The 17,246-nt window shown below is 43.6% G+C and overlaps 3 protein-coding genes across 8 annotated transcripts in view; 1 reads left to right on the plus strand and 2 right to left on the minus strand.

Moving 5' to 3' along the window:
- Window positions 1-7,261, minus strand: part of ZNF407 (zinc finger protein 407) — a 480,646-nt gene extending 473,385 nt beyond the window's left edge. For all 4 annotated transcript variants that reach the window (XM_073898026.1, XM_025886368.2, XM_073898028.1 and 1 more), the window contains exon 1: window positions 7,131-7,261. The gene's annotated coding sequence lies outside the window, so the exon portion shown is untranslated. The remainder of the gene's footprint in view (window positions 1-7,130) is intronic.
- On the plus strand, window positions 6,273-8,059 carry LOC141373764 (uncharacterized). Its single transcript, XM_073898540.1, has 2 exons — window positions 6,273-6,435; window positions 7,393-8,059. Exons 1-2 carry the CDS (start codon window positions 6,273-6,275, stop codon window positions 7,974-7,976), a joined length of 747 nt encoding a protein of 248 aa, XP_073754641.1. The 3' UTR covers window positions 7,977-8,059.
- Window positions 8,060-14,982: 6,923 nt separating this feature from the next.
- The window catches only part of CNDP1 (carnosine dipeptidase 1), a 32,950-nt gene continuing 30,686 nt past the window's right edge, over window positions 14,983-17,246 (minus strand). For all 3 annotated transcript variants that reach the window (XM_073898029.1, XM_073898030.1, XM_073898031.1), the window contains 2 exons: window positions 15,549-15,696; window positions 14,983-15,345 (listed from right to left, as the gene is read on the minus strand). In XM_073898029.1, coding sequence (XP_073754130.1) covers window positions 15,276-15,345; window positions 15,549-15,696 — 218 coding nt within the window. In that variant the 3' untranslated portion in view covers window positions 14,983-15,275. The remainder of the gene's footprint in view (window positions 15,346-15,548; window positions 15,697-17,246) is intronic.

Genomic DNA, 17,246 nt, shown 5'->3' on the forward strand with positions numbered 1-17,246 from the left:
GTAGACACAAAATATGATTTTAATAGGTGCAAGGTGTTCAGCACCATAAAAGAAAGTCGTGGGTACAGATCGCAGTTTAAGAAAAGGAAATGCCTATCTTTGTACTCCCTCTAGGTGCCCCCATCACCTTCCCTCTTCTCACGGAGCCGTCTGCTAACGTGAACTTTGTGTTTGGAACTTACCTGTTTTCTTACTTCATCAAATCTGTACTGCTAACAATATGCGATTTTGTTTTGCAAATTTCTAAACTTAAAAAAAAAAAAAAAAAGGAAAAATACTATACGCATTCCTCCAGAAGTATCTTTTCGTCCCCCAGATGACGTTCCTGACACTTACCCTTGGTGATGCATGGAGCTAAAATCCATTCAGTTCCACTACTGTATGGTCCTTCACTATAGAAGTATAATACCATTTATCCATTGTCCTGTGATGGGACACTGCTTCCACTTTTCTCCTTTTACCAGTACAACTGGGAGCATTCTTGTACATGTCGCCAGACACTCAAGTACAGGAGCTTCTCCAGGGCAGTGGTTTGCCAATTTTAACATGCACCCAATCACCTGAAGAGCTTGGTAAGCGGCCCCGACCCCAAGTTTCCTACCTCCCAAACAACAGATACTGTCAAGATTTTTACATAGTTGCCAACTTAATGTGTGTGAAACTTTTTCATCCTAATTTGCCTTTCCCTAATTAAGTTGAAAATCTTTGCATTTGGGATTTCTCTTTTGTGAGATGACTACTGGGGTCCTTTGCCCATTTTTCTATTGTTATTACCGATTTGCCATTTACCTTGCTGGATACTAATCTTTTATCAGTATGTACTGAATATATACATATATATATTTATATAAATGTATGTATGTACTGGAAATACCTATTCTCACTTGTGACTTGTCTGTTCACTTACTTGATGACTTTGATAAACACAAGTTGTCAGTGTTAACACCGTCAAACATACCAACCTTCTCCTTCAGGGTCTGCGCCTTCTGTGGTTTGTTTTGGAACCTCCTCCCTGTACCGTAGTCCTACACCTCCTGTTCTACCTTGTCGCCTCTAAGTCTCACAGTTCGGCTGTATTTTAGCCTATAACTGGCCTGTAGTTGATTTTTTTGAATGATGTGATTTAGAAATGTATCCCACTCTCAAGCAGTTTCCTGTTTGGTAAAGGCCACACTCACAGCCCACAGCCAACTATAACTTTTGGGAGGATACCAAAAGTCCCCCAAGTGAAATACTGATTAGGTGTTAACCACACACTCCTTCATCGAGATTTATTCTGCTCTCTCATTGGGGCAAACAAAAATGTGAAAAATTTCAACGTGAAAAGATGGAAAGTTATTAGCAAATTAGACTATGATCCCCAACGCACCACACCGCAGGAAGAATCCTTAAAAAAAATCTCCCCAAAACTCAATGTAGTCTCTTTACAAAAACAGAGAATTAAGCACTGGAGAAAGTGTGGGAAAACTGTCATTCTCAATAGTACCGGTTGGGATATAAATCTATACACCTTTCTAGAAGTTAATTTTGTGCTCTCTTGACACAAGCACACACGCACACACCCTTCGTGTGTGTGCGTGTGTGTGTATACACAGACTTATAATAGGTATATTCTTTGAGCTGTCAATGACTCTACAGGAATTAACTGGACAAAATACGTGTTTTAGGATATTCAGCATGAAACTCTTTATAATACAAAAATCATAAACTACCTAAGATCCAGTGAAGCAGGATGGGCTAGAGCATGTCCATACACTGGAACATGGTGCAGATTACACAGTGTGTTAATGTAGAAAGATGTTCACAATATTCCAGTAACAAAAGCAGTCAACAAAATGCACATATAAATATTCATTTATTCATAAATATTTATCAAGTGCCTTGTGTGTGCCAGGTACCAAACAAGTCACTGGCAAACAAAAAGAGATCTGTTCCCTGAATCCAAGGAGCTTGCAAGCCTTGCAGGGAGACAGACCAGATACATAACTTCAAGTTATTCTGGTTGGGATAAGTAAAGGCACACACATTCTGAACACAGAGACAACTTATAGGTGTGTATGTATAATATATCCAGCATCAAAGAGAACACACGCATCCAGCTTTATGGACTCCTAAGTGCTGGTAAGCAGGAGAATACTTAGAGCAAATGCCCTGTGATGAACTGAAGTGTATCTATCTTCTACAAAAAGGCTCTAGGGAGAATTTTAAGAAATGCAGTGTAGTTATGGAAAGTCATACACTGGAAGACAAATGTGAGACATTGCAGAACCACAGTAAAAGAACTGGGACAAGCAGCTTCCATTCCTGCCAATTCAAAACTGAGACTGACCAAGATCAAGTACAAGTTCTTGAGCAAATAACCATTCTTCTAAGAGCCTATACTTTTCCCTTTCCCTGCTATGTTTGTGTCTAACAAATAATAATAAAGCCTCCCGAAATAAGAAATAACTCACAATTGGGACCAGGCTCAAAGGATTCTGACATTATATGCTCATTTCTTTTAAACTTCTGCACCAAAAATCAGTGAAGTGATGAGAGTCATTAATTTCAAAGGGAAAATTTTTAACTTTAAAGCACGGCCATCACACACCACCTCCACCAGGAGATCGAAGTTAGCACTCACCAGCGGTAAGACATACCCGTGTCACATAGGCCCCAGTGCAGCACTGAGAAGGGCACTACTTCACTGTCATGGTATTCTTGCCAAAATGCTTCACCTTCAATTTAATCATGAAAGGACATCAGACAAATCCAAAACAAGGGACATTCTACAAAATAACTGACCATCATTCTTCAAATGTATAACGGTCATAAAAAACAAAGAATGCCAAAAGGAACTGTCACAAACTGGAAGAGACTAAGGAGACCAGATACCGGAATGCAATGTGGGACCCCGGACTGGATCCTGGGCCAGAAAAAGGACATAATGGTGAACCTCAAAGTCTTTAGATTAATTGTATCAACTGTCTGGTTTCGGTATTGCACTATGGAAGATGTTAATAAAGGGATTCTGGTTGAAAGGTACACAGGAACACTCTGAACTATCTTAGGAATTTTTCTGTAATTCTCAAATTATTTCAAGGTATAAGGTGTTTACAAATCATTTCAGATGAATGACACACAAAGATGTGAGATGAATCACTCATTACCTGTAACATAAAAACAGGCTACATCCTCCAAAATTGTGCTTAAAAATCCCAATATTTGCAAATAAGGCTTATACTGGAATAAACTGTAATTATTCCATAAAGGCCTGTAATTGCGATAATGTAGAAAATACAGTAATTTTCCTAAGGCACTGAAATCTCTCCAGATAGTCTATTTTATTTTCCCCCTTAATCTTTTTTTTATTCAATTCAACTTACATTTATTTAACATCTACTATGGCCATGTAACTGTGCTAGGGCCTGATAATATTTTGATATATAAGAAATGAACATTTTAGAACACAACAGAGAAAAGCACAGAATAACAAAACTGGAAGTAATGTTTCACTCCTATACAAGCTAGCAATTAATCCAAACACCCTTTTTAGTGCAAATGTCAATAAGACAGAGGACCCTCACAGCTCACGTGAATCCCCTTCAATAATAATTCAATAATAAGTGGTTTTGACTTCTAGAATTATCTCCAAAAATTATCCTTGGAAATGTCAAAATGACTCTCTCCAAGAAACACTATATTTCTAGTCCTTTTTTTTTTTTTCATTTAATCATTCTGTTTCTGGTGCACTGCTGTTTGTAACACAAAATTAAACCACCCAATTCTCTGAGTACCAGGGAAAAGGTTACACTGGTATAAAACCCATGGAGCTTACTTACTCTCCTAAGAGATCAAAGGCAACATCATATACGGCCGGCCAGGGTTCTCAAAGTGTGCTCTCAGAGCCCGCAGCCTCAACCTTCCCAGGAGGAGCTTGTCAGCATTGCAAATTCTCAGCCCCAGTCCAGACCTGCTGAAATCAGAGGCTCCAGGGGATACTGAGCATCTGTGTTTTCACAAGCTCCCCAGGTGACTCTGATGCACCTTAACTTTGAGAACCACTGATGGAAGCAGAAAGACTGGCTTGTAAATCAGGAAGCCTGATTCTAATCCCTGCTCTACCACTAATCTCAGAGATAGATTACTCAGCTTCTGTGGGGGCTCAGCCTCCTCACAGGACGACCAGGGAACTGGAATAGATCACTGCCACACTCCTTAGACCAAGATCTGATCAATCTAGGAAGGCAGTTCCTCCTAAAAAGCCTAAAAGTGAAAGGCCACCCAAGTATTTCACCACATCTTTCTTTTTCATCTAAATGAAACAATTAAGATTTATTTTCCTCAGCTAGTCTCTGAATCATATTTAATATATCTAAAATAAGGGGTGCCTGGCTGGCTCAGTCGGTTAAGCTACTGACTCTTCACTTTGGCTCAGGTCATGATCTCAGGGTCCTGGGATGGTGCCCTGACCTGGCTCTGCACTCATCAGGGAGTCTGCTTCAGGATTCTCTCTCTCTGCCGTGCTCCAACCGCCCCCTCACCCCCGCCGCTCACTCACTTTCATACGCATGTTCTATTAAAAAAAAAATTATATATATAATGTCTTATTTAGATAAAATTGTGTTTGCTTCAGCAAAAGCAATGCAAGTGATTTTATGGTTTCCTATTTAGTTCTATAGCAAGTCTGTACAGGAGGAATTCCACATAACAACAAAATCTCCAAGAAACCCAGCTACTATAGACTGAATTATGTCCTCCCCCAAAATTCATATGTTAAATCCCTAATCCCTAACGTGATGGTATTTGCAGGTATGACCTTTGAGAGGTAATTAGATTTAAATGAGATCATGAGGGTAGGGTCTCCAAGATGAATAAATGTCCTTATAAGAAGGTGAAGAGAGTCCTGAGTTCTCACACTCTCTGCCATGTGAGGACACAGCAAGAAAGGGGCCATCTGTAAGTCAGGCAGAGTCCTCACTCACCGGGAACCAGTACTCTGATCCAGGACTTCATGTCCTGGAGCTGCGAGAAGTAAATGTCTGCAGTTTTCAGTTCTCCAGGCTATCCTATTTTGTTATAGCAACCGAGCTAAGACACTCATTCAGTGTCCCCTCTGGTGTGGGGATCTAACACATCAGGTCATAGCTCAGAAGAACTATGCCCCCATCCTTGCACAAAGAACATGTGTGATCTGACCACAAGTATTTAACAAGTTTGAAAACAAAGAATTTTAAAATGTATAGACCTCAACACTTCCATTACTGCATAAGAAACACAGCTTAGTTTCTTCTCCCATTCACGGGTTTATGAACTGGGATTCTTCTCACCACTGTGATACCTGAGAAACCCATGCTACAAACCCCTTCTTTGAGATTTGGGAAAGAGGGAGAGTTTAATTTATAAAGGTCAGAGAATTCTCCTCTAACAACACGAACCCAATTGAAGTCAATGTTGGAAGAAATGTCCCACTGAGCAAGTGAATACCCACTAATCCTTGAGATCTAAATCAAACCCTGTATCCTGCAAACCCTCACCACTGCTTTCCAGGCAGTCAGGTATCATTTGCTCTGTGCATCTCCATGTTAGCACTTACCAAAATGCACTGTATTTGTTTCTGTATCTGCCTCCTCAAGCAGATCCTGAAATCACACAGTTTGTTACTAACTCCAGCACCTAGAGTGGTGTCTGGAAATAAGCAGGGACCGTGTTTGCTCAAGTGGAGCCACTTCACTTTGCTGAATACCAGTGGAACTATGTCCTATCTCGCAGCTTTTCTGTAAATTTGAAGTTATTCCAAAATCAAGTTTTTAAAAAGGCACCAGTGGCCACTGTGTTATCAGCAGCAATCACACGTGCCTTACAGATCCTGCAGGAAGACATCAGCTCCTAGAGAACCCTGCCTTGCTGTTTATCAGACATGCCAATAGGAGTTAGTCATCTCGAGTCTGACAAACTTGAAGAATGAGTAACAAACACTTGAGATTTGAATTCTGACGTTAACTCTGGTCACATTATTTATTCTGAGTTTTAATTGGTAAAAACGGAATAATTAAGCCCTACTCTACAAGATGGCTGTGCTAAATGAAGCATATAGAGTATACATTAGAAATAATGTTCTAATCAGCACGTCAGGGCCCCGCACTATACGGTGTTCCAACTGGACCTAACTCCTCACCGCAGGAAAGGTGCACACTGTGACTAACTCCACCAGCACTGGCTGTAAAGTTATAACGCAGTCACCATTAGGGCCATAATTACCTCTAAGAGGAAGAAACCCTACACGCGTGTCAATGGATGCTAACCTTCCTATTCCTGAACTCGCCAATGAAACACAAGGGCTACTCAGAACTCAACCCAGCCGACAGGGGTCAGCAGCTCCTAGACCCACCTCCGCCAGACTCATCTCCAGAAAGCGGGCTAGCACACTCAGGACGCGCTTTCTGGCTGGAAGAGGTGGGTTTCTACCCGGGGAACACCCGCAGCTGCAAACAGCGGTGCGCCGCGGCCCCGAGCCTCCCCCCTGGCGTCCAGAGCGGCTGACCCCGAGGGGCCAGGACCCTCCACTTGCAGTCGCGCTGCTCTCGGTCACCAGCGTTGGGGGCCGCCGCCCGACCAGCGTCCTTAACGGAAGGAGGCGCGGGTGGCAGCGGCGCATCAGTGCCTCTGGGGGAGACCTGGGGGCGGGCGGGCGGAGGAAGAAACCACCGCCCACACTACAAACTGACACCTCCGCGGCTCCGCGCTGGGGCAAGCCGGGCGGCGAGAGGCGCCCCACTGCGTGCAGGGGCGCTGACAGCCGGCCCCGCGGGGCAGCCAAGTCCCCGGCGGCCGCGCGAGCCGGGCCGCAGGGCTGCCGCGCAGCGAGCGGGGGAGGGCGGGAGCGCAGGCCGGGAGCGCAGGCCGGGCGGCGGCCAGGCCGCGGGCAGCGGGCGTGTGCCGGGCGAGGCTGGGCGGCGTCGGGAGGGACCGGCGAGCGGGGAGGGGCGGAGGCGGGGGGAGGGGGGAGGAGGAAGAGCGAAGGGCCCCGGCGGGGCTCCCGGCGCCCAGCCGCCCGGGCCCGGGCCCTCAAGCCACCGCCCCCAGGCCCTGCGCTGACGCTGGACGGTCCCCGCCTCCAAACCCCCCGCCCCGGCCAGAGAATAACTTACCTGTTTGCCGACGGAATCGCTCCTGCTCGCCCCTCTGACTGACTCCTCCGGCTCACCGTCTTCCCTCTGGGAGGAAGGGGCGGGACTTCCTGTCTCTCCTTTGAGCGACTTCCGGCAGTTCCCAGGTCGACTCCGTGGTGGACCGAGCGCCGGACACCACGACCGAAAAATAGAACCCTGGAACCGGCGTAGCGAAACCCACATCGGGTTCCCTGTTTCTGCCCCGAGTGGCCGGCCGACCCACGTGCCGCCTTGTTTTCAGTCCATCAGCTCTTGCCGGAAGCCACGCAGATAAAACCGGAAGTCCCTCCCCTCCTCCGGAGAGGAAAACGGAAGGCTGAAGGCGTCCATCTAAACAAGGGCAGCTGCGTGTCAGGGTGGAGGGCCCGCTGCGGCTGTCCGGGAGGGCACCCTGGGAGTTCCAGAGGGTCTCAGAGCGGGACCCTCCTGGCCGGCCGTGCCCACTCCGCGCCCTCGCCCTCCAGCCATGACGGGCCCCGAGGACGGCGCGGGGGAGAAGGACGCGGCCCGGCCCCCGGCTGTCCTCCGCCTGGGCCGGGCCCGGCGGGCGCGCGGCGCCTCGGCGGCCCTCTTCGCTGGGGCGAGGGTTTTGTGCTGTGCTGGGCGCGTGCGCAGCTCCAGCTTGTGAAGAAAACTCGGGTGACTCCAGAGGGCGATCCTCGGAGTCGCAGGCCCCAGGAAGCCAAGAGCGGAATTCCGACGCCAACGAGGAGGCAAGGCGCTGAATGTGGTGGTTCGCCAGCCTGGCAGGAAAAGCGGAAAAGTGCTCGGTGTTTAAAACATTCCCTGCGGGCTGCGTTTAGGGACGTTAAAGGCACAGCGTAAAGACTGTGAGGAAGCACGACCTGCGTGCGGCATCCCAGCCCCCTCCCGCCCCTGAGCAGGAGCGTGCACAGACCTCCGCTTAGAGCCCCTGCCCTGGAGACTCCGGGCCTGGCCCGGAAGACCGCGGCCTGCAAAGTGCAGTGGCAGGGACTGTATAAAGCTGGGGTCCCCTCTTGGGGTCAGATTGTGAAGATACTGTTTGCTAGGGACACCTGTTAAGTAATTTGTATTTAGAAAGATAACTTTAAGCAAATGGGATTTTAAAATTAGGGATTTATGATGACGGTGGCAGGCTTTCTAAACCAAATCATCTCTCAGTTCAAGTCCAGCTCGATTCTATTTTAAAATGTAAATATTCAGGTCATAACATTTTTTAATATTTTCTACAGGGGCGCCTGGGTGGCTGAGGTCATGATCTCAGGGTCCTGGGATGGAGCCTGGCATGGGCTCCCTGCTGAACTCCCTCTGCTCCTCCCCGCCGCTTGTGTGCGCTCGCTCTCAAATCAGTAAATAATACACACACACACACACACACACGTGAATCGTTTTCATAGTCGTTACCTCGTCAGACTCCCATTGGAATCCACATGAGTTCTCCTAGCTGCCTTCACTGTGGGATACTGCGGCTTAGAAGAGTCAGCCGTTCCAAGATGACACAGCTAGTAAAGGTGGCATTCAGCTCCGGACTCCAGAGTCAGCCTTTTCCAGTCTACCATGCTGACTCAGTTTAGTAATAGCGAGTTAAAAGTTCTAGGGAAATGCATGGAAAACAATTTCCGTAGAACAGGCAACCAGCCTGTCAATGTTATGTTTATACCATTAACGAACATTTACTCGGTGAAAACATTACTGGTAAAAGATAATAAACTAGGTTCTTCCTCCAAAGAGTTCACTTGAAAATTACTTAGAATTTACTTGAAAATGTAGTACTTACATTCATAATGTCTGTTTTGATACTGTTAGTCTTACATGACATGGTGGTACCTCTCTGAACACTAATAGTAGCTGGTGCAGTTCTCCATATGGATTACGCATCCTGTTGGTCTTTGGGTGATTGATCTACCTTTCTTACCTTGGGGGTTTAGTTCACATGTCATCTTTTTTGAGCACTGAAATAAAATTCAAGTTTATTTTTCATTTTATCATCCATTATTTTGCTGAAACAGGACTTTAAAAAAAAAAGATTTATTTGACAGAGAGACAGCAAGAGAGGGAACACAAGCGGGTGAGCGGGAGAGGGAGAAGCAGGCTTCCCGCTGAGCAGGGAGCCCGACGCGGGACTCGATCCCAGGACCCTGGGACCATGACCTGAGCCGAAGGCAGACGCTTAACGACTGAGCCACCCAGGCGCCCCAAAGCAGGACCTTGACCTCCTCTTTTTGCTTTATAATGTTTTATTTGGAAATTTAAAAATACAAAATTTGCGACATCTGGGTGGCTCAGTCGGTTAAGCGTCTGCCTTTGGCTCAGGTCATGATCCCAGGGTCCTGGGATCAAGCCCCATGTCAGGCTCCCTGCTCACTGGGAAGCCTGCTTCTCCCTCTCTTCCCCACTTGTGTGCTCTCTCTCGCTATCTCTGCCTCTCTCTCAAATAAAAATTAATTAAATATTTAAAAAAATATTCCCAGGGCGCCTGGGTGGCTCAGTCGTTAAGCGTCTGCCTTCGGCTCACGTCATGGTCCCAGGGTCCTGGGATCGAGCCCCACATCGGGCTCCCTACTCCACAGGAAGCCTGCTTCTCCCTCTCTCACTCCCCCTGCTTGTGTTCCCTCTTTTGCTGTGCCTTTCTCTGTCAAATAAATAAAATCTTTAAAAAAAAAAAAAATTCCCGTGTTTCCTCCAACCAGATTCTATCATTACCAACATTTTACTATATTTGCTTGTTTTATGCATATTTTTTCAGAGCCATTTGAAAATAGATTGCAAACATGATGTCCGTTTACCCCTACACATGTCAATGTACATTCCTAAGAACATGTATAGGCTCTTAGCAATACAATTATCAAAATCAAGAAATTAATGCTGATACAATGCTCATATAATAATCAGACCTTATTCATATTTTTGCACCCATTTTTTATCTTGTTCCCTTTATTATATAATTTAAAGGATTTCCAAAAGAGATCACAGATGAACACAGAAAACAAGTAACAAAGTGGGAGACCTTAATCTCACTATATTAATAATTTCATTAAGTGTTATTTACTACTCCATTAGAAAGAAGAGATTGCCAGAATGGATAAAAAAGAGTATCTTAGCCCCATGTGCTGCTCACAAGAGATGTTTGTTAAAAATGGTAACTTTCCATGTCTTCTGGCCTCCATTTGTTTCTGATGGAGCAGAGATCACGCAGATCTTTCCTCCCTTTCATGCTTCCCTATATGTCATTTGTCATTTTTCCCTTGCTACTTTCACATTTTTCTCTTTATTTTCAACTTTCAGTGGTTTGGTTATGATGTTGCTTCGCCATAATTTTCTTCATACTTAACCTGCTTGGTGTTTTCTGAACTTTTAACATCTGTAAGTTTATATATTTCACCAAGTTTGGAAAATTTGGGGTTATTATTTCTCCAGATATTTTTCTTCCCCATTCTCTCTTTTTCTCCTGAACTTCAATCAAATATATATGCACCTCTTGATATTATATACAACTCACTGAGGCTTTGTCTTTTTGTTTTGTTTTCATTCTTCTTTTTTCTCTCAGACCTTCAGATTGAATAATTTCTATTGATCTATTTTCTATGTTCCCTGATTCTTGTACAGACCTGCAGTTTTAAAACATTTTTTTCATACTACCCTGACAAGGGCTGCTGCTATGCCTGATGTGGGGGGACTGCCTACTCCCGATGTAAATAGAGCAACATGTATGTTCCCTGATTCTTTCTTCTGTGTTATCTCATCTGTTAAAAGCAGCAAGTGATTTTTTTTTATTTCACATATTGCATCTTTTAGTTCTAAAATTTCTATTCAGTTCTGTCTTACTGTTTCTATTTCTCTTGATGAAATTTCCTATTTACTTATTGAAGGCATATTTTCTTTTATGTCTTTGAGTAAAGCTGTAATAAAGCTGCTTTGACATTTTGTCTGCTAATTCCAAAATATAAATCATTTTGGGATTAATCATCATTAATTTTCTCTTTTTTCTTGATTAGGAGTCATGTTTTCCTCTTTCTTAAATGCCTAGTAATTTTGAGTTGTGTTTTAGACATTTAAGCAACGTAGATATTATGAATTCAGTTATGTTCCTCTGAAGAGGTTGGTTGTGGTTGATAAAGATTTAACAGGCAGTTATTTGGGCTGTATTCATATTCCATACTGTATCTCTCTTGTTACGGTGGCAACTGAAATCTCATTCAGTTCCCTCAGCCTTAGCTGGGATGCTTGAATCTGCTTCACACTTGCATAGTTCAGAGGCCATATGGCAATTTAGGCAAAGTATGCAGAATTTGGTGTTTTCCCTTTGTGACTCCTCTTTCCAGAACCTCCCTCCCCTCACTTTGCACTAATGTAGTAACCCTGAGCTCTGCTCTCTGGTTTTTGTGGGGTTTTTTTAAAGATTTTATTTATTGATTTGAGAGAGTGAGTGAGAGAGAGAGCACAAGCAGGGGAGAGGGGCAGAGGAAGAGGGGGAAGCAGGCTCCCCACTGAGCAGGGAGCCTGATAGGGTGCTTGATCCCAGGACCCTGGGATCATGACCTGAGCCGAAGGCAGATGTTTAACCAACTGAGCCACCCAGGCACCCCTAAGTGGAGTTTTAAATAAAGTTTAGATGGCCTCTTTTATTTTATTATAATTATTTAAAATTTGAAAGAAAGCATTGGTCATTTTTGGTGACTAATCATTTTTGATGACTAATTTAACAGTGCCATTTAAAGTTCTAATTTCCTTTAAATTAACATGTTCTGCCATTACATTCAAATGCCTACCTACAATAACAGTCAGAATGTGCTACAAACACTTAACCACCCACACTAGAATTTTAAATCTACATTCTCTTTGAATGCTGTTTTGGTGAATTTCAATGTGGGAGGTGAGATGATTTAAAACTTCACATTTTCCATCATAGTCAGAGGCATAATTTTTCTGACATCTTTTTTCATTCTGGATAAGAAATTATACTAGCATAATGTTTTTAAATAAAATTTTTCCATGTAACGAAAACTTTTTTCTGTTCAATCTATCCAAGCTAAAAAAGTTCAGAAGCATTTATTTGCTTATCATAACTGTTAAGAAATTGTAGTCATTACACCTACCAGCTGTTCTCTTCCACATCATTCCACACCGGAATAGAAAGAATACATCACTTGGCTTCAGAAACTCCTGTATTTCTCTTTGTACTTCATCAATTGTTTGAGTCTTTGGACACCTGAGCAAAATATAGAATATACCCAACCCAGCCTCTGCCTCCCAGAGCTTGCTTCCGAAAAAGGAAAGTTCTTTTCAAAGTAGTAAAGAGGAAATTATCTTTTCTTAAGTGTCACAAGCTCAACAAAACAGAATGTGGATGTTACAGAGTTGGCAAGTAGAAGAACAGAAATAATATGTGCAAGGATTAGGACTGGTTTGAGTGTTACTGCTTGTCATGAAAGGCACTGGTATTAAAGGCAGATAACATGACTGTGTTAGATCTGACCATAAGTGCATTATCGCAGAAATAAATATTCCATCTTATATAATCAGGAATTCAAATCATTATTTAATTCTTTATTACATGAGCAACTAATATTAAAACTTAAAAAATCACATTAAAAAACAATAGCTAGATGATGTTGAACACATTTTAGACATTTAAAGTAGTATAGTATTGGGGCGCCTGGGTGGCTCAATCGTTAGGCGTCTGCCTTCGGCTCAGGTCATGGTCCCAGGGTCCTGGGATCGAGCCCCGTGTCGGGCTCCCTGCTCGGCGGGAAGCCTGCTTCTCCCTCTCCCACTCCCCCTGCTTGTGTTCCCTCTCTCGCTGTGTCTCTCTCTGTCAAATAAATAAATAAAATCTTTATTAAAAAAAAAGACTTGTTTCCATTTTAGATGAGTCAAGTTTCAGATAGGAAACATGAAGGAGGAGCAGGGGTCCGGTTCTTAAAAAGGGGGGCTGGATGGGGTGTGCCAGGAGTCCCAGGCATCTGGCTAACACAAAGGCTGAGAAAGGGATGTGGAGTGAGCATGTGGGGGAAGAAGAGGCCCACACCAAGTCCTCTGCGTGCCCTTGGCCCACCGTCCTCCTCCGGCTGCAAGTGCAGAGAACGTGTGTCACCAGAGAGGCTCTCGCACCGCGCCACACTACACTCACACAGGTTTCCAGGCCAATGCACTGAGTGATGTTTCATTGCTCAGAAGTGCTTACAGTATATTTTACGAACAGCTTTTGTTAATTCACTAATATGAACACCCTTTTAAGAATATAAATTGGCATCATAAACCTCTTGCAATTAGTTCTTGGGAACTCTGCCAAATACATCAGGTAGGTCCTATGAAATCCAAAACGTCACGGTTCAATGTAACGTGGCAAGCATGAACCAAGCTTAGTCATACAGAATATCCAACACCTGTCAATACTCAATAAACAGGAATTGACGTTCTCGTGCATCACAGAAAAAGTAGATCACTCATGGATACCCCCACAAGACTCATACCTCATTTGAGTCCCTTTTTTTTTTTTTTTAAGATTTTATTTATTTATTTGAGAGAGAGAGAGAATGAGAGATAGAGAGCACGAGAGGGAAGAGGGTCAGAGGGAGAAGCAGACTCCCTGCCGAGCAGGGAGCCCGATGTGGGACTCGATCCCGGGACTCCAGGATCGTGACCTGAGCCGAAGGCAGTCGCTTAACCAACTGAGCCACCCAGGCGCCCGAGTCCCTTTTTTTAAAAAAGATTTTATTTATTTATCTGAGAGAGAGTGAGAGGACGAGAGTGGGGTGAAGAGCAGAGGGAGAAGCAGACGCCCCGCTGAGCAGGGTCACGACCTGAGCCGGAAGCAGCCGCTTAAATGACTGACTGAGCCGCCCAGGCGCCCCTTGAGTCCCATTTCTGGGACGAGACTCAGGGTAAAAGCTGAATCGCTGGCCCTATAGTGCAGCCCTTTCGGATGTGGTGTTGCAAATTTTAAAACTGACATTTCAAGAACCCACAAAGAGATTAAATGTGTTACGCTTTGATTTTATTTGGAATCATAAGAGAAACATTTTTAATAAACTCTTAAATTCTTCTCCATTAATGTGATCCAAGTAATGAATTTATAAAGATTGAATTGATTTGTTTACATACACTCAACTGTAGAAAAATTATATTCTTTTTGTTTGTTTGTTTACACCATCAAATGTAATCAAGCCAAACAAGATGGTTAACTAAAATGATTACTGAATTGAATGCAGCATTAGCTGATGGCTTTAAATTTAGAATGTGTTACTGATGTCAGGGCTGATTAGATTCGTTCTCTATCTAAAACTGATGCTATTAAAAGCTTTAAGCAATTTAGAAATTTAGATGTACTGAGTAAAATTCCAACAGGGTGAGAGAAATTCTATCAGAATTGATTCCGTGGTGGTGACTTTACATGCGCAGATGTTGGTGGGGGGGCCTTCAGCGATGGAGTAGAAAGAATAGGGTGCAGGAGGGGTGGTCGGTTGGCATCAATCCAAGAAAGGTAAAGAGCCTTGGAATGGAAAAAGTGCTCATCTTCACACAGGGAATCCCAAATGGCATAAGGATATGACTATTGCTCATTTCTGTTTCAGAACTTTCGAAGAAGCAGGCAAAATAAATGAAGGGGAAGCAAGAGGTTAATACAGCATCATGCTTTAGTTACTCCTCTACAAATGAACCCCCAGGGAAATCATGGTAGCCAGTGAGACCAGCAGTTTTACTAATAAGAGGAATGTGTGGTAAGAGCAAGGGTGATCTGCACACTGTATGGAATAATGATGCGTCAGGAGCACCTCAGAACCTAAAAGCACACTGCAGGGATCAGACCCATCGAACTGCCAGGGAGAGTCTAATGGAAGAACCGTCCTGGTGCTCCAAGGAAAGAGTCCAGCCCCAGGGCTCCTGCAGCTGACCTGGGGAGATGTTGCTGGTAGTGATGACTTTGGAAAGGTGTGCCATGGGGACAGTATGCCATTTCCAATGTCTGTGACTTTAAAATATTTTATTACTGGTCCAAATGTCCTAAGACATTTTAAATGGGAAGGAAAAACATTATTTCCTGGACTGAAATGCTCTGGATCTTTAGATTCTGTTCCTGCGCAGGTGTGTGGGAGAGGGTATCTGTCAGTAGGTCAGATCTAAGCTGGAAGGCTCCTGTCACTAGTAATGCAGCTTAGCCATCTCTAGGAAAAAGGCAGCAAATAATTTGGATCCCTCTATGTAGTTCCACCTAACAAAAGAAAAAATAAAGAGAAACACTGTTATTTCCACTCAATTCCTGAGTGTACAGACGGGGGAAAGTAGCCTACCATGTAAATAGGAAGCTTTGGTAATGTGAATTCAATCTAAAGTACGTAGCACATCGGAAGGTTATGATGTGGAGACCCAGGGTTTGTGCAGTGTAGGACTGGCCCCCCACAGGAATCCACTAACCTGTTGATTTTCTCATTCTGAGAGTGCTCCCCATCATCAACAGTGCCCAGCGGGAGCATCATCACACTCTTTTGGATGGTATCCTGGAATATTCTGGCAATTGGTATGGTTGATCCATCCCGGATCATGTCTGGCTCTGTTCCAAACACTGAAGGACAGGGAAAGAAGGCATTTGAATAAAATAATGACAAGACTGGGGCACCTGGGTGGCTCAGTCGTTAAGCGTCTGCCTTCGGCTCAGGTCATGATCCCGAGGTCCTGGGATCAAGCCCCGCATCGGGCTCCCTGCTCGGCGGGAAGCCTGCTTCTCCCTCTCCCGCTCTCTTTGCTTGTGTTCCCTCTCTCGCTGTGTCTCCCTCTCTCTCTGTCAAATAAATAAATAAAATCTTAAAAAAAAAATAATGACAAGACTATCCCTAGTCATCTTCTCAAATGTAGTGTTTGCTTTGTCTTTCCCTTTTTCTTTTTCTTTTTTATTTAACCCTTAAATTTGGTGCCTGGGGTAAGTAAGCTTCTTGATACCATGCAGTTTATATTCTAAAATAGTCAATAGAGTCAGGTTGCATTCTTTACAATTACCTACTTCAAAAAAAAACTTTTAAATAAAATTTTTATTTTGATTTATAGATTTTATAGAAAAGTTGCAAAAATAGTACAGAGAGACTTCCCATATGTTCCTTACTTTACTTTCTGTAATGTTAACATCTTATATAACTATTGTACAGTTATAAAGAATAGGAAGTTCACATCGGAATAATATTATTAACTCGATTCAGACCTTATTTAAATTTCACCAATCCTTCCCTTCTGCCATTCTCAGGATCCAGTGCAGGATCCCACACTGTTTTGTCATTGCTTCTTATTCTCCTCTGGTCTGTGACAATTTCTCAGTCTCTCCTTGTCTTTCATGACCTTGACCTCTTGAAGAGTACTGATCAGTTGTTTTGTAAAGTATCTCTTCATTTGGGTTTGTTTGATATTTTCTCATGATTGGAAGAGGTCATGCATTTCTAGCACAAGCATTAGAAGACAATGTACCTCCTTTTATGGTTGTTTCATGAATTAAATATTTGGAAAGTGGGACTTCCTTGGTTTTGTAACCAGTATACAAATAAACAGCGGTATTCAACTGTCACCTGAATGGTGCAGTTTTTCTGCTCTACTGTCAAGGTATCCCATGAAATAGCTTTAACGGATATCCTAGGGCCTAAGGAGCGATGGCTTCAAACCTTCCAGGCAAGAAGTTGAGTTGTCAGTGATGGAGTAGAGATGCAAAATAAAATGAAGGCACAAATGATATGCCATGTCTTCTTTATCCACAGAGCAAGGTGTGAATGTGAGTGAAGAAGATGCACCTTGTTGGAAGAACTGGTTTCACACACAATAAACCAAAAGGTGCCTTATGCTTTCCTGCAAGAGTATTTCAGGTCTTTACTGTTGACCTTGACATTTCAATCACACATCACTCTTCGGCTGGGATTACATTTACCTTCCTAATAACTTTTCTTCCTCTGTTCTTGACTTCCAAATTTTACTGGTAAAATACTGCTACAGCTGGGAGCAGGAGGAACGATTATGTAGAGAAGTGGGGCTCTAAGTCTCGGACCTGTCCTCTAATTTTTAATGTCTCTGTCCTTTGTACAGATAACCCTGATAAGATGTTAGTGCTCCCAGATGGTCTGGACCTCCAGTCCCAGC

The sequence above is a fragment of the Callorhinus ursinus genome, unplaced genomic scaffold (genome assembly GCF_003265705.2).
Source record: "Callorhinus ursinus isolate GAN/ISIS: 27379988/994484 unplaced genomic scaffold, GSC_fseal_2.0 scaffold11, whole genome shotgun sequence".
Lineage (NCBI taxonomy): Eukaryota > Metazoa > Chordata > Mammalia > Carnivora > Otariidae > Callorhinus > Callorhinus ursinus.

What these genes read in the sequence shown, in the direction of transcription:
- LOC141373764 (XM_073898540.1), top strand. Translation starts at nt 6,273, where the DNA reads ATGGATGCTAACCTTCCTATTCCTGAACTCGCCAATGAAACACAAGGG. An exon ending in GCGCTTTCTGGCTGGAAGAG is followed by an intron (nt 6,436 to 7,392) that starts GTGGGTTTCTAC and finishes CCTTGTTTTCAG; the next exon opens with TCCATCAGCTCTTGCCGGAA.